At 41.9% G+C, this 13935-nt stretch overlaps 1 protein-coding gene across 1 annotated transcript in view; it reads right to left on the minus strand.

The window, feature by feature from the left end:
- Positions 1 to 13935, minus strand: part of LOC102799570 (sodium channel protein type 3 subunit alpha-like) — a 281657-nt gene that overhangs the window by 121599 nt on the left and 146123 nt on the right. The window contains exons 10-14 of the mRNA XM_087846568.1: positions 7977 to 8118; positions 6620 to 6817; positions 4718 to 4900; positions 4383 to 4640; positions 4022 to 4147 (exon numbers count right to left, since the gene is read on the minus strand). Of these exons, the coding sequence (XP_087702694.1) occupies positions 4022 to 4147; positions 4383 to 4640; positions 4718 to 4900; positions 6620 to 6817; positions 7977 to 8118 (907 nt within the window). The remainder of the gene's footprint in view (positions 1 to 4021; positions 4148 to 4382; positions 4641 to 4717; positions 4901 to 6619; positions 6818 to 7976; positions 8119 to 13935) is intronic.

Below are 13935 nucleotides of genomic sequence, written 5' to 3' on the forward strand. Positions count from 1 at the left end.
AGACCCGAACTCTTCCACGGCAGCATTTTTAATTTCTCTTTGATATTTGGGCTGATTGGGGCCCGATGAATGTAAGAACGAAGAATTACCAGATTTTTTTTTACCTTATTTTTGTTTTTAAGAAAAATAAGAGCCTCATATGAGGATATTTGTTTAAATTTTGATAGAACAGAAGCAGTATAATATTCGTTTAAAACTTTTGATAGAACAGTAGCAGTTTGATGTCCTCGTAAGTGGATATCAGGCCCTTGTAGAGCAAAATTGAGTATTTTGGTCTAAATAACCCAAAATGTGACGTCCACATATTGTTACACATGGTTAAATAAACATTAACAAACAAATAAATTGCCTTACTTTTCCTTTAACGACAACAACAAGTAACCAAAATCCAGCTTCTAAACAAACATCTATGTGGAAGCAGCTCTGCACTCAGTGCTGCAGAGGCAGGATTCACATGAGTCCCTTCAGTGTTTAACAGTGAGCGTTTGCTGGTCATTGTAGCAACACCACATAATTCACAAGACAAGCTTACAGACTTCAGTTAGAAAGCCGAGCTTCCTGTTACTCGCTTTGGTCATTTACGGCATTGTGAGTGCTCAGTGCAACAATCAACCTCTGCTTCTCTGAAGATCTCTTATCACTCCCGTTTTGGCCTCCCGTCACTGGTTACCTGTAAGTTTTAGGTTTCAATTTAAAGTTTTAGTTTTAACCTTTAGGGCCCTACATGGTCAAGCCCCCCCAGTATATATCAGACCTGCTGAAACCACATTGTTCTTCCCCAGCTCTAAGGTCATCAGGTCAGAGATTGTTGGTGGCCCCACTCGATTGAAAACTCGTGGTGATCGGGCCTTTTAGGCAGTGTGATTGTTTTAAAAAGCAGCTGAAGACATTTTTATGGGCAAGCTTTTAATTAATTTGTTGTATTTTACTGTTTTACATTGTTATTTGTTGTATTTCCATTCTTTTCATTTTTCATTTTCTTTTTTGTAAAACACTTTCTGATTTTTACCTGTGAAAAGTGCTTTACAAATAAATTTATATTACTTACTTATTTACTCTGACTTTTTTTTTTTCCAGAAGTTGTGTTGAATAAAACGTTCAGAGTTCTTAAACACTTCAGTTGGAGGAAACGGGACTACATTTTTAGGATCTTGAAGATGTCCCACCACTCATTCATCCTTTCAGTTCTAAGAGCTGATGGAGAGTACCACTTATTTAACCCTTTAAACCGGTCAGAGCGGGCACGCTCCGTTTTGTGTAACTATTTTTAAATCCCGGTAGCTCTGCAACCACATAAACTAGCGCAATAATTTTTTTTGCATATGAAACCGGAGGAGTTGTACTTACATCTTATGCCATCAGCTTGTCCTCGGTCACAGTTTCCTTCCACATATAACTTTGCAAAAACTGCATAAAAAGCACTTGCAGCAACAAAAACATAATATTCCAGAAACACGCTTTGCCGATCCGATCAGCTGTTTGTAACACTTCCTACGTCCAACAGCGTGAACTATCGCATGTCCACCATGACCTGCCCGAAACCGGAAGTGACGTCATTTTGCGGAAATGTAGTTTTTTACCATCAGGGCCTCATGAGCCTATACTGGTGTTTTTAAAAGTTATCTTTGACTTTATGACTTTCTGTGTGGTTTCTGGGATGCTTAGGACTCATATTGCACTGCTGGAAATAGTTTATTTTGATGCATATGCTGCTTTTTTGCAAATTTGAATTATAATATTTATTTTCGTTTTTCCTGCAGTGTATAAAAATTGGTGTATTTCAAAAATAAAACTATGAAGACACTCAAAATAAATTTCCTGTGGTGGGAAACTATTTTGTGCAACTTTTTTGTATTTACAGTTTTGAGGGATAAGCCTCTTAAATTTCTCTAACTAGAAATATATGTTAAAAAAACAAAAACGATTTTCAATTTTTTTGTAGTTTATTGCACTTTTTTGCAATTTATGTAATTACTATGCACTTAATGTAGACATATTATTAAAATTTAGGCTGTAATGGTTGTATTGATGTATAGCAACTTGAAATGCTCCCAAAAATGGCTCCACAGCATGTAAAAATATAATATAAGCTCTGGCGGACTTGGTTCTATGGTAGGTCTTAAAGGGTTAAGGCATCAGAAGCAGGTTAAAGGGTTAACTTCTAACCAGATTGTCATGGAGGCGATGCTGCAAGTTGCTGATCAACCATATCATCAGCACTGAGGTCACATGGGTCTCAGTGTAAGTTGGGGTTGAATCACCTGGGAAGGGATCTCAACACGGGGTTACGGATGGCTGATGGTGTGCAGGGTTCCTACACAGACAAAAACTAAAGTACACACCATCCTAGTGTATCAGACAGAACCCTGTCCAAATATGATTTGTGAACAGCACTTGGACTACTTACTTTCTGTGCAGGTATTCATGCTGGGTATGTGATGTCATTTGTCCCCATTTAGCCAAAAAAGAAGTGCAAAGCATCACGTAAACACCTGTTTATGGATAACACATCTGCACAGGCGGACTTTCTCACCTCTTCTGCATGTGTTTGGTCAGTGAGTCATGCAGTACGAGTGTGATCTGATTATCACCTTGACTGGACATGACCCGATACATCTATGTACTGCATGTTTCCAGGCGCACAGCTGACTGCCGGATGTCAACAGCCTTGGTGAAAAAATACGTGCAGCGCAGGAAGCAACGAGAATGAGCCTATTTTAGGATTTCAAGTGAAAACGGTACATGAGTTACTCGTGGCATCAGCACAGTGTGTGCATGTGTGTAGTTAGATACGAATACTGTCTAATGCTGAGTTAGTGATTCTGGCTTCAGTATAATTGTACATTCGATCTTGTGGCTCATCAATAGACGTCAGTGTTGACAGTCTGGACAGTTTACTGGGGTAAAAACATGTGGACATAGCTAGCTTGACATCGACCTTTCGTTTGTAGACTTTAGCTTGTTAACCACATGCTGAGTCATGAGCCAGTGCTCATTAAAAATGCTCCAAAGGCTCCAAACATGGTCCAGAGGTCCAGTTCAGACACTGAGTTAGCTGAGTTTGAGCCTAGCAGACAGCTAGCCACCTGTCAGAGACATCCCAACTAACACAAACATTGAGCCTCACTGCAATTTAAACAGGCAACCCAGCTCCCCCCTCACAGCTGTACCAGGCTATAAACATGTTTATTTTTGCTATAAAGTTGGGAATGTTAATATGGGAGTCACTGGGAACTGATTCACTTTTGGACGGAGCTTCAAGTGGACATTAGAGGAACTGCAGCTTTTTCCTGGCTCCTCCTTTCAGCTGTCTCTTCAGAACGTTTGTGGTGTGAGCTCTATTTTATTTGGATGTCAGCGAGTGCTAGCTAGCTGCTATCTGTGCGATACAGTTCATTTACCGTGTTGGTGACTTCTGGCACCAGAAACCAAAGAAAGCTTCTGTCAAACTGCAAATGTTAACGATTCAAAAGTGTCTTCTAGTGACAGCTCTGTGTATCCAGACATTTTTGCTCTACAGTATGAGGTTTGAAGGCACTTTTGCTTCATTTGACAAATGTCACAACCTATCAAAACCTCAGCTTCGTCCACACTCCAACAGTTTTGCCCAAATTTGGACTTTCTGACACCTGATTGGCTCCTGGTGAAATATTTATCCCTGTGTGAGGTGAACACAGTCTGAATGAATCTATATCAGTTAGCTCTTCAATGATGTCTGTAACTGCACACAAAGTTCAGAGTGTGTGGAAATAGTCCTGTGCCAACAGTGTGTGTGTGTGTGTGTGTGTGTGTGCGCCCACGTGTATGAGCAGATGGGGGGAATACCATGGCACTGTTATCTGAGATGGTTGATATGAGTGTGTGTGTGTGTGTGTGTGTGTGTGTGTTTAACCCGTGATATCAGAGTGGAGTTATGCAAAGCGCTGATTCATAATTCACATGTCTGAGTGTTGGATGGCTGCAGGCGGCACCATTGTTTCCACTGCAGCGAACACACACACAGTCAGGACACGGAACTCACACTCTCCTCCTTGACCTTCTCCATGGTGCAAGCAGGCAGCTGCCCCTGCAGTGGCGGCGGGGAAACCCCGTTCTGGTCCATGGCAACAAACAGCTTCCCGTTGATGTTTAGAGTTGGATAAAAAACCTGGAAACACAAAAATCACCGAAGCATAAGTACAGTGCCACAGGAGGGACAAAATATCGTAAAGAAAAAACTCCAAGAAACAGAAGAATCTCTCGGTTTGTAGCGATACATTTACAGTTTGTGAGGAAAAGAAATTGGAATTTTCCGAAAACATTTCGCCCAGATGAACAGAATCAACGTTCTGGGAAGAGCTACAATAATCTGAGAGATAAAAATGCTGAGCTGCTACGCTCACCTGGGAGCTGCGGCTGGCCGTGCTGTAGGTGCTCGGCCTCCGTTTGGGCCACGGTTGGGGCAGGATGCCGCTGAAGGTTCCTCCGCTGTAGGTTCGACCACCGACGCCCTCCACCACGTCGCCCGGTACGCTGTACTCGTCATCAGCCATCTCTCCCTCCGACCCTCGGCTCCTCAGTCGGAAGTTGAAGATGGAGGAGACCTGACTGCTTCTCCGCGTCCTTGTGGAAAAGGAGCGTGCGAGGAGTGGGTGGAGCGGCTGGAGGAGGAAGGGGGAGTAAAGTAAAGATTGGCACCGAAGGTAAACAATATTAAATCAGATCTTTCTCCACTGACCTTTCCACCATCAGTCAGGTCCACCTGCAGAAGCTTCTCCTCGGACAGGTTCGCCTCCACGTCGCCCACGCCCATCAGCGCATGGCTCCGCCTTCGCTCCTCAAAGCTGTCCATTGGTGGGCCGAAAGGAGAGAGGTCTGGTGACATCAACGAGTCAGAGTCGGTAGCTTTCTGGGTGGCACCCTGACGAAAGAATGAATAATTAATACTCATATATTAATACATTTTCATTCATAAATGAGAAGAAAGGACAGAAGGTGAAATTTAAACACTCATTAGTTCACAGCAGTAACTGAGTTGGATTTATATCATTTATTTTACTTAGAATTCCTATACAGAGGACCAAAACTGCAAAAATAAAAATAATCCATTAATGTGACTCTTAAAAGAGCAATATTAAAAAAAGATATCACTGATTTATTAACCCTTTAAGACCTACCATAGAACCAAGTCCGCCAGAGCTTATATTATATGTTTACATGCTGTGGAGCCATTTTTGGGAGCATTTCAAGTTGCTATACATCAATACAACCATTATAGCCCAGATTTTAATAATATGTCTGCATTAAGTGCATAGTAATTACATAAATTGCAAAAAAGTGCAATAAACTACAAAAAAAATTGAAAATCGTTTTTGTTTTTTAACATATATTTCTAGTTAGAGAAATTTAAGAGGCTTATCCCTCAAAACTGTAAATACAAAAAAGTTGCACAAAATAGTTTCCCACCACAGGAAATTTATTTTGAGTGTCTTCATAGTTTTATTTTTGAAATACACCAATTTTTATATACTGCAGGAAAAATGAAAATAAATATTATAATGCAAATTTGCAAAAAAGCAGCATATGCATCAAAATAAACTATTTCCAGCAGTGCAATATGAGTCCTAAGCATCCCAGAAACCACACAGAAAGTCATAAAGTCAAACATAACTTTTAAAAACACCAGTATAGGCTCATGAGGCCCTGATGGTAAAAAACTACAGGTCATGGCGGACATGCAAAAGTTCGTGCTGACGTCTATTCCAGCGTAGGAAGTGTTATGAACAGCTGATCGGATCGGCAAAGCGTGTTTCTGGAATTTTATGTTTTTGTTGCTGCAAGTGCTTTTTATGCAGTTTTTGCAAAGCTATATGTGGAAGGAAACTGTGACCGAGGACAAGCTGATGGCATAAGATGTAAGTACAACTCCTCCGGTTTCATATGCAAAAAACATCATTGCGCTAGCTTACGTGGTTGCAGAGCTACCGGGATTTAAAAGTAGTTACGCAAAACAGAGCGTGCCTGCTCTGACCGGCTTTAAAGGGTTAACAACTGATATTTGCTTTCACTTGTGTGTTTATTTGTAAATATTCATATTCTTAAGGATATTATTTTATCTCCTATTTGGTTTATGAATCGTCTCAGTTTAAAAAAAACACTTTTGCTTTTAAAATTAAATTGATTTTCCCTGGTATTTTACTAAACTTATTATGATGATTATTGTTATTATTTTTGCACAAACTACGGAATATAAATACATATATAAAAGTAAAAACACTGACATTTTCATTTTGTATGTATGATTAATCATGCAAATGATTAAAACAGCCAACTTTTCCAGTGAGTAATTTACATTTTAATTTCCATTAAAAAATGCTGGAAATTGAAAAGTATTATACAAAAAAAAAAAAAAAAAAAGGAAAACAATACAAACAAACATCCCCACAAGGCAAAACCTTTGCTGCCTATTTTCTCAATATTTATTTGTTAATCCTCATATGATCTTCTCTGTATTATTGTTGGGTCGACCTGACAATGTAAAGCGCCTCGAGGCGACTGTTGTTGTGATTTGCGGCTGTATAAATAAAATTGAATTAATTTATTCGATATTTTGGCAGTTTCTGACCTCCACACCAGTTACCTGCTGCTCTTTCTTCAGTATCTCCATAGCTTGCTGAAACTCCCGCTCTTTCTGGCAGGCCTCGGCGATGGTCGCCTGGTTCTGCTCCTCGTACGCCATGGCGACGACGGCCAAGATGAGGTTGACCAGGTAGAAGGAGCCCAGGAAAATCACCACCACGAAAAACACCATGTAGGTCTTACCGGCCGAACGCAGCGTCTGAAGACGCACACGTGGAAAACGTCATGGCGGGAATAAAATCGATACTGACTGAAGTGCAACATTAAAAGTGAAGCAACACGGCTAATGAAACCAGCTGGTTACAACAAGAAACACGCTTCATTTCACAGAGTGGTCAAAGTAAAGACTCACTGCATGTAGTTTTATTAAACACAGTTACAGTGATGCACTGAGGACAACAAAGAGTTTCACAGAAAATTCTTTTTATGCATTTTTATCCTGCCTGCAGTTTCTGCCCATGGCTGCACTGACATGACGTCACAAATGTGAGAGGGCCAATCAAATTCTGGATAAGGGACAGTGGTCCTGGCCCCGCCTTTAACCTCAGCCCTGAGTCGAGAGTCTGACGCCAAACTTGTGTCAGAATGACATAATGTCAGGATGAGAACAGTCTAGATTAGACACTGGAAGAAGAGACACTTTAGAAACTTAAATCATGTTTTCTCTGACTTTAACTGATCGATTGGTCATGAGGTGTCACGGTCTGTGGAGACAGGCCGTGCGGTGGTGTGTGTGATGGACCCAGGTGTGTACACAAGTGAGTAGACGGGAGTGAACTTAACAGAAAGCGAGCCTTTATTATGGCTGAAGACAAAGTGCACAAACACAGCAGGGATAGCGTGACTAAACTAGACTATAACTAAACTGGGGAAACAAATACTGTGACAAACTAAGAAGACTCAGAGACTATGATGATCACTGCAAAGACTGACCGTGAAAACATGGAGGTGAGAACGCAGACGACCCTGAACACAGCAAGACTGAGGACTAAATACACACATGAGGTGATCAGGGGAAGTGGAGACACATGAGGACACAGCTGACTAGAATGAAACATAATTACAGGGGAGAGTAAACCTAAATGCAGTGAACAAAGAACACCAGACTCTTTCAAAATAAAACAGGAAACCCAGAGACATGAAGATAAATCCTGACATGAACTTAACATAACCACACAGACATGAAACATGACAGGTAGACGCACGAATCAGGGAGACTGAGGACAGGGGGAGGTGACAGAAACAAGAAATAAAGGACTAAATAGCCACCTAGAAATGAACTCGATCAAACATGGATACAAAAATACATAAAACTCAAACACTGGGTCACATGACCCAGCCCATGACATGAGGCTTACCTGGTGGTAGAGGTTTTCCCAGTAGTCTTGTGTCATCAGACGAAACAGGGACAGGAAGGCCCACCCAAAGGTGTCGAAGCTGGTGTAGCCATAGTTGGGGTTTCTTCCCGCCTTCAGACAGACAAACCCGTCCGGACACTTCCTGCAGCACAGACAGAAACATAACGTGACTCTTAAAAGCTGTTTCACTTATTATCAGCAGACATTTTTACATATTAATATTTTTTGTGGATGTTCAGGTTTTTGTTTTGAGGACTTTGGAGGTGCCAATCATGATGTGATCGGGGGTGGGCGGTTATGTAACTGTAACTACTGTTTCTCTGAAATGTGTGATTTTGGGAAATCTAACACCACTGGTTTGTGCAGAAAGTAGGTGTAGGGACATTTTGAAAGCTGAGACAGTTCAGAGGATTCAAAAACACCGTCTGTGTGTCTCTGCCATCTTTCCGTCCGTCTTTCTGTTAATTCTGTGCAAAAAACAAGAAACCAAAAAAACGCTGTTTCCTCGTCAGTGTTTACGACCGAAGGCTTGTTATGGTCGTGCGATTGGGACCCGCCCACACGTGTCGCCGCAGAGACGGGGCAGATAGCGCCAGGAAGGAGTTCATCGTAATTGATATTCCACATTCATATCCCGACACATTCATCGCCGCCCACGCGGTCACAACAACCGCTGATGTGCAGCAGTCCCATGGGTGGCGTGCTGGTCAGTGGAGGGAAGGCTGCTGCAGCTGCAGCTTACAGTGGGACAGACGCTGAGACCAGATGATTAGAAAAGGTCAGAGGTACAGAAACCTTAACATATCCCTTCATATCACTGATGATGAAACGAGGCACGCCGGAGACTAATCATGCAAAACTCAAAAACAATTCATTCAGATTTTAGGTAAAGTGACTCAGAACTGAACAAAGTTACTTTGTTGCCTTTATTATGCAATCAGACAGAAGAGGTTTGCAATCAAAGCAATAAATCAGAGAGCAAAGCTGCAGACACCACACACAGAAACATTAGAAGTTTGATTAGACAGCCGACAACCACGAGCGTGTGAGGTGTCACAACCATCAGCCACATATAAGGCGGTCTTCAGATCCTAGGCAATTCAACCCCAACTCACGCCTTGACCCACCATCATGTGACCGAGTCACATGATGGTGGGGCCTTTAACCTCTAAGGTTAAAGGCCCACTACACTAGGGTCCGCTTGGGTCACTGACACGTACACGACATTATCAGACAGAGTTTTTTGTGATTGCACCGACTTGTCCACTGAGAATTTACATTATAATGCATCAACTACACATGCAAGCAGCGGACTTCTGTCGGGTTTCCAGCCGTCTGTGTTCGCAGCCAAGTACTTTCCAGGATTAAGGCCTGAAGAACAACCTCTCATTGGCGACAAAGATCCGCCTTTACCGAACCCTGATCCTGCCCATTCTACTTTACGGCGCAGAGACGTGGACAATGCTCAAATACGACCTGAGCAAGCTCGAAGTTTTCCAAATGCGTTGCCTTAGATGCGTTCTCGGCGTTTCCCTTCGCGACCGTCATTCGAATGACACCATCCTCACCAGCTGCGGCAGCCAACCGACGATCGGCGACCTAATCCAGCGCCGCCGACTCCGTTGGTTTGGCCACATTTGTCGAACGGACCTGAGCCGCTACCCCCATGGCCTACTCTGGTTGACCCGCCCCACCGATTGGAGGGTGCATCGAAATGCACCAAAGAAAACATGGATGAAACAAATCCAGGGTGATTTGAAGGCCCTTCGACTTGACCTCGAGCAGGAAGAACCATCGTCTTAGATCGAAAAGCGTGGAAGATAATCGTTGGTCAAGCAAGAGAACCTGCGGCGCCTACAGCAGCGTACTGGTTGCGCGGCAGACCACCGCCGCTGGTCGCCCGCTAAGGACAAGAAGAAGAAGAGAAGAAGGCCTGATTTAGACTTCCTGTAGAGCCTGAGAAATAACCTGTATAAGTAGCAAACACTGTGGAGAGCATTTATGCTGGTACGGATGCTCTATGTGTCCTTATAATAATGCTATGACTATTATTATTAAATCCTGACGCGTAAATTCAAAGAAGTATCTGGACATGCACAGGAGGAATCGACGCTGTTGAACGGGCCAATCACAATAGCTGCAGGTCGCATCGACACAGCATGTGCGTACATGTGTAGGGATGAGCTGAGACGTGAAATGTAACTATGCAGCTAACACCAACGAGACCAGCTGTCGTCAATTCAAGGACAACATTCACAGTCTTCTGTATTTTATGCTCTACAGTATATTAGTCATCTGAACAATAATTCATTCAGAACAATGCCAGCAGCTACAAGCTGACAGACTGATGCAGAGTGACAGATCACTTGAGATCACAATAGAGACACACAAGTATTTCCACACAGCTCAGATCCACAGTCAGAATGTTGCTGATTCATATTAATGTTTTCACTAAACACGCACAAAATGATCGGTGAACAGATAAAACACGGTGCACAACAACCAGTTATTTAAAAGACAAGATTTAATTCTCTGGAGCCAACGGACACATCGCCACGTCCGAGTCACGTGATGGATTTAAGACGACCTGGCTGTGAGACGCAGCCTCGCTGGGTCTCCATTACAACCTAACAGCTTCTGACTGCAGCGGAAAAGGACTTAAATATATTAAAAAACTGGTTTGATGTAATTAAGTTATCATTAAATATAAAGAAAACAAAATTGATTATTTTTGGCACCAGACAAATGAAAATGTATCTAAAATCAGGGTGAATGGAATTAATTTCTTGGAGTGATAATTGATGATAAGCTGAGCTTGAAGTCTCATATAAACCATGTGAGAACAAAAATGTCAAAAACCATCGATATTCTCTATAAAACAAAGCATGTCCTGAATAAAAAATCATTACACACACTTTACTGTACTCTGTTGCTTCCATATATGACTTACTGTCTGGAGATATGGGCTCATGCATGTAAAACAAACACTCTTCCTATTTTCAAGTTACAAAAAAGAGCTGTAAGAATTATAAACCAATCAAACTAACATTTTGTTTATTAATCTGAATACCCTAAAATTTTATGATTTAGTTGAATATAAAATGGCACAGATAATGTATGAAGCACAAAATAACTTGCTTTGCCCCAGTACTCAGAAGCTGTTTAAAGTCAGAGAGAGTCAATATGACTTAAGGGGAACAGATTTCTTTAAAAAAAACAAGATAAGGACAAATATAAAGCAGAGATGTGTTTCTGTTAGAGGAGTTAACCTGTGGAATAGTTATGACAGTGATTTAAAAAGGTGGAGTTCATTTTCCTTGTTTAAAAATAGAGTATTAGAAAAATATATAAATCAAGAATGAAAAGAGCAAAAATAATAAAACTCTTGACTGTTTTGCTTTGATGTAGTTACTTATCTAAGGTGGAAAGTTTTTTTGTTTGTTTTTGCTTTGCTTTGTTTTATTCTTTGCTTCGAGCCCTGTGTACAGGAGCTGCATGCAAAAAGATCTTTTGTTAAAGCGTAATAAGCAAATGCTTCAGCCAATACCTTTAGATTAGCCTTGTCTCATGCTTTCTTGCTTTGTGGTAGATCTTTGTTCTGTCTTCATTGAGATATTTGAATGCTAATCAATCAAATCAAATAAAATCAAATAAAAAAAAATGTGTTGAAAGAGCAAACTTTACATTTTATACCAGTTTTTAATCCTAACGTCATCCATCCATGTCTGCACATACCAGCTGTTTGTATGCCCAAAAACAGAATAAATAAATACATAAATAAAGAAATGAGGCCACTTTCAGTTGGTTAACAAAGAGTTACCAGAGCAGGTGCCTGGGCCCAATGGTTTTTTTTCTAGACATACAATTTGTCCTCAAGAAAAGGCAAAATCTTTGGGTCCTTTCTGGGCTCAGATGGAGGTCAGCAGATATTTGGAGGATATATGACGGCACGATCCACAGATTAGAGTGAAACAGACTGTCTTGTGCAAATGTTCAACAACTGGAGGATAAGTTCTGTCACAATGCCCAAAATAATTCATTCATGTCAAAAAATGTCGATTGTTCACTTTTAAACCGAAGAACCAAACCGTGTTCAGAAGTTGAAGACGTGTCACACCTGTGGGTTTGTTACCTGCAGAAGTGGAGGAGTTATGATGCATGCAGGCGAGCGTGGCGTTAGCGGAGTCACGACCACCACGCCATCAGCAAAGCTCTGGTTGAACAAAGTTCTGAGTCACAGAGGAGCTTCGAGCTGAGTCACAGTAAAGACCGCCGCTGTGCAGAAGCTATCTGGGGAATCAAACCGACCACCGCGGTGACCCGGCCTGGCCGGCGCCGCCCCCGCTGGGCCGCTGCCACCACAGCTGGGATGCTTTTGAGTAGCGGCTGCCGCTGACTCATCGCCTGCATGTGTTATCGCCTTACTCCCCAACATTTGGTGAGCGCTGGTGATGGTAATTCATTAAGGACACGTGGAAATAAACGATCCAGTTACATAAGGTTTACATAACGCAGCTGCGAGCGCTTCTACTGCACAAAAGACGATACTGGAGTTTAAAAATCATCCACAACAAACGAAAAAACACTTAGGCAACGTAGATAATGGCAACTAATGCATTTCAACATGACTGCTATCATCTGCATTTATTAAAGTTGATTTGCTGCCTGAGTTTACAGGACGAGCCGTTACAGGTTAACAACAAAGGCAGAAATTGTGGTTTGTAGCTGGTAAATGATGGAGAAATTAATAAAGCTTTACAGTTTAATGCAGCAGATAGGACGCAATAGTCCTAAATATTTACACAAACCAGCGTGAGTCATCACACTGCAGTGAAACCTGCTGTATTGACCCACCAGGCTGTAATTGGTCAGTAATTATTACAGTCTCCACAACCGACGCCAGCCCATTTTCAAAAGCTTTTTCTTGACAGCTCCTAATTTTAAATTTGGCCTTTTTTTCCTTTGCCTTTCATAACTTTGAACATCATCATCATCTGCATGTCAAGCCTTCACAGTCCAACACATACATGCTACACAGGTTCTTGTTTCAGGTTCTGTGTTAGGGGCGATCGTGGCTCAAGAGTTGGGCGTTCGTCTTGTAATTGGAAGGTTGTCGGTTCGAGCCCGACTCCGACAGTCTCGGTCGTTGTGTCCTTGGGCAAGACACTTCACCCGTTGCCTGCTGGTGGTGGTCAGAGGGCCCTGTGGCGCCAGTGTCCGGCAGCCTCTGTCAGTGCGCCCCAGGGTGGGTGTGGCTACAATGTAGCTGCCATCACCAGTGTGTGAATGTGTGGATGATTGTGTATAGTGTAAAGCGCTTTGGGGTCCTTAGGGACTAGTACAGCGCTATACAAATACAGGCCATTTATCAGTTATCCGCCTGATTGCAAAAATCTTAACTCAGCACTGATTCAAACCTGTGAAGTTCAGCAGCTGATCTCACAATCACTGAAATTTCACATTCAACTTTCTGTCATTAAACTAACACTTTCCAAGCTTCAACTAACAGATGCAGTCTCCTCCCACAGCCCTGGCATAGACCTTTTAAACATAATCCATAATCACTTTAAAATATAGATCATGCATTAAAAAAACAAACAACAACCCCAAATGACTTGGAAAAATCTATTTTTGAACAGGAATGATGCTGATTATCAGTCGTAGCTGTTCTGATTTGTCTAAAAAGCCAGCACAGCTTTGTGGGGGTGTAAAAACTCCTCGAGCTCGGTCCTTTAAGTGCTTTAAATGTGAACATCTCAAGAGTGGAGCTCAGAATGACGGATGCTTGTCTGATCTGTGACAGCACGGTTTTAAAAACCTTCATGTAAACATCTTCAACCAGGGAGAACATGTGAGCAACACATTTATGAGTCCTAATAAGAGATGAGGTCATTTATTTCAGCTTCAAAACAAATCACTGATCATGTTACAGCAGCAGACAATCCCTCAGATCAGCACT

This window comes from Neolamprologus brichardi, chromosome 9 (genome assembly GCF_056152115.1).
Source record: "Neolamprologus brichardi isolate AB-2024 chromosome 9, ASM5615211v1, whole genome shotgun sequence".
Taxonomy (NCBI): domain Eukaryota; kingdom Metazoa; phylum Chordata; class Actinopteri; order Cichliformes; family Cichlidae; genus Neolamprologus; species Neolamprologus brichardi.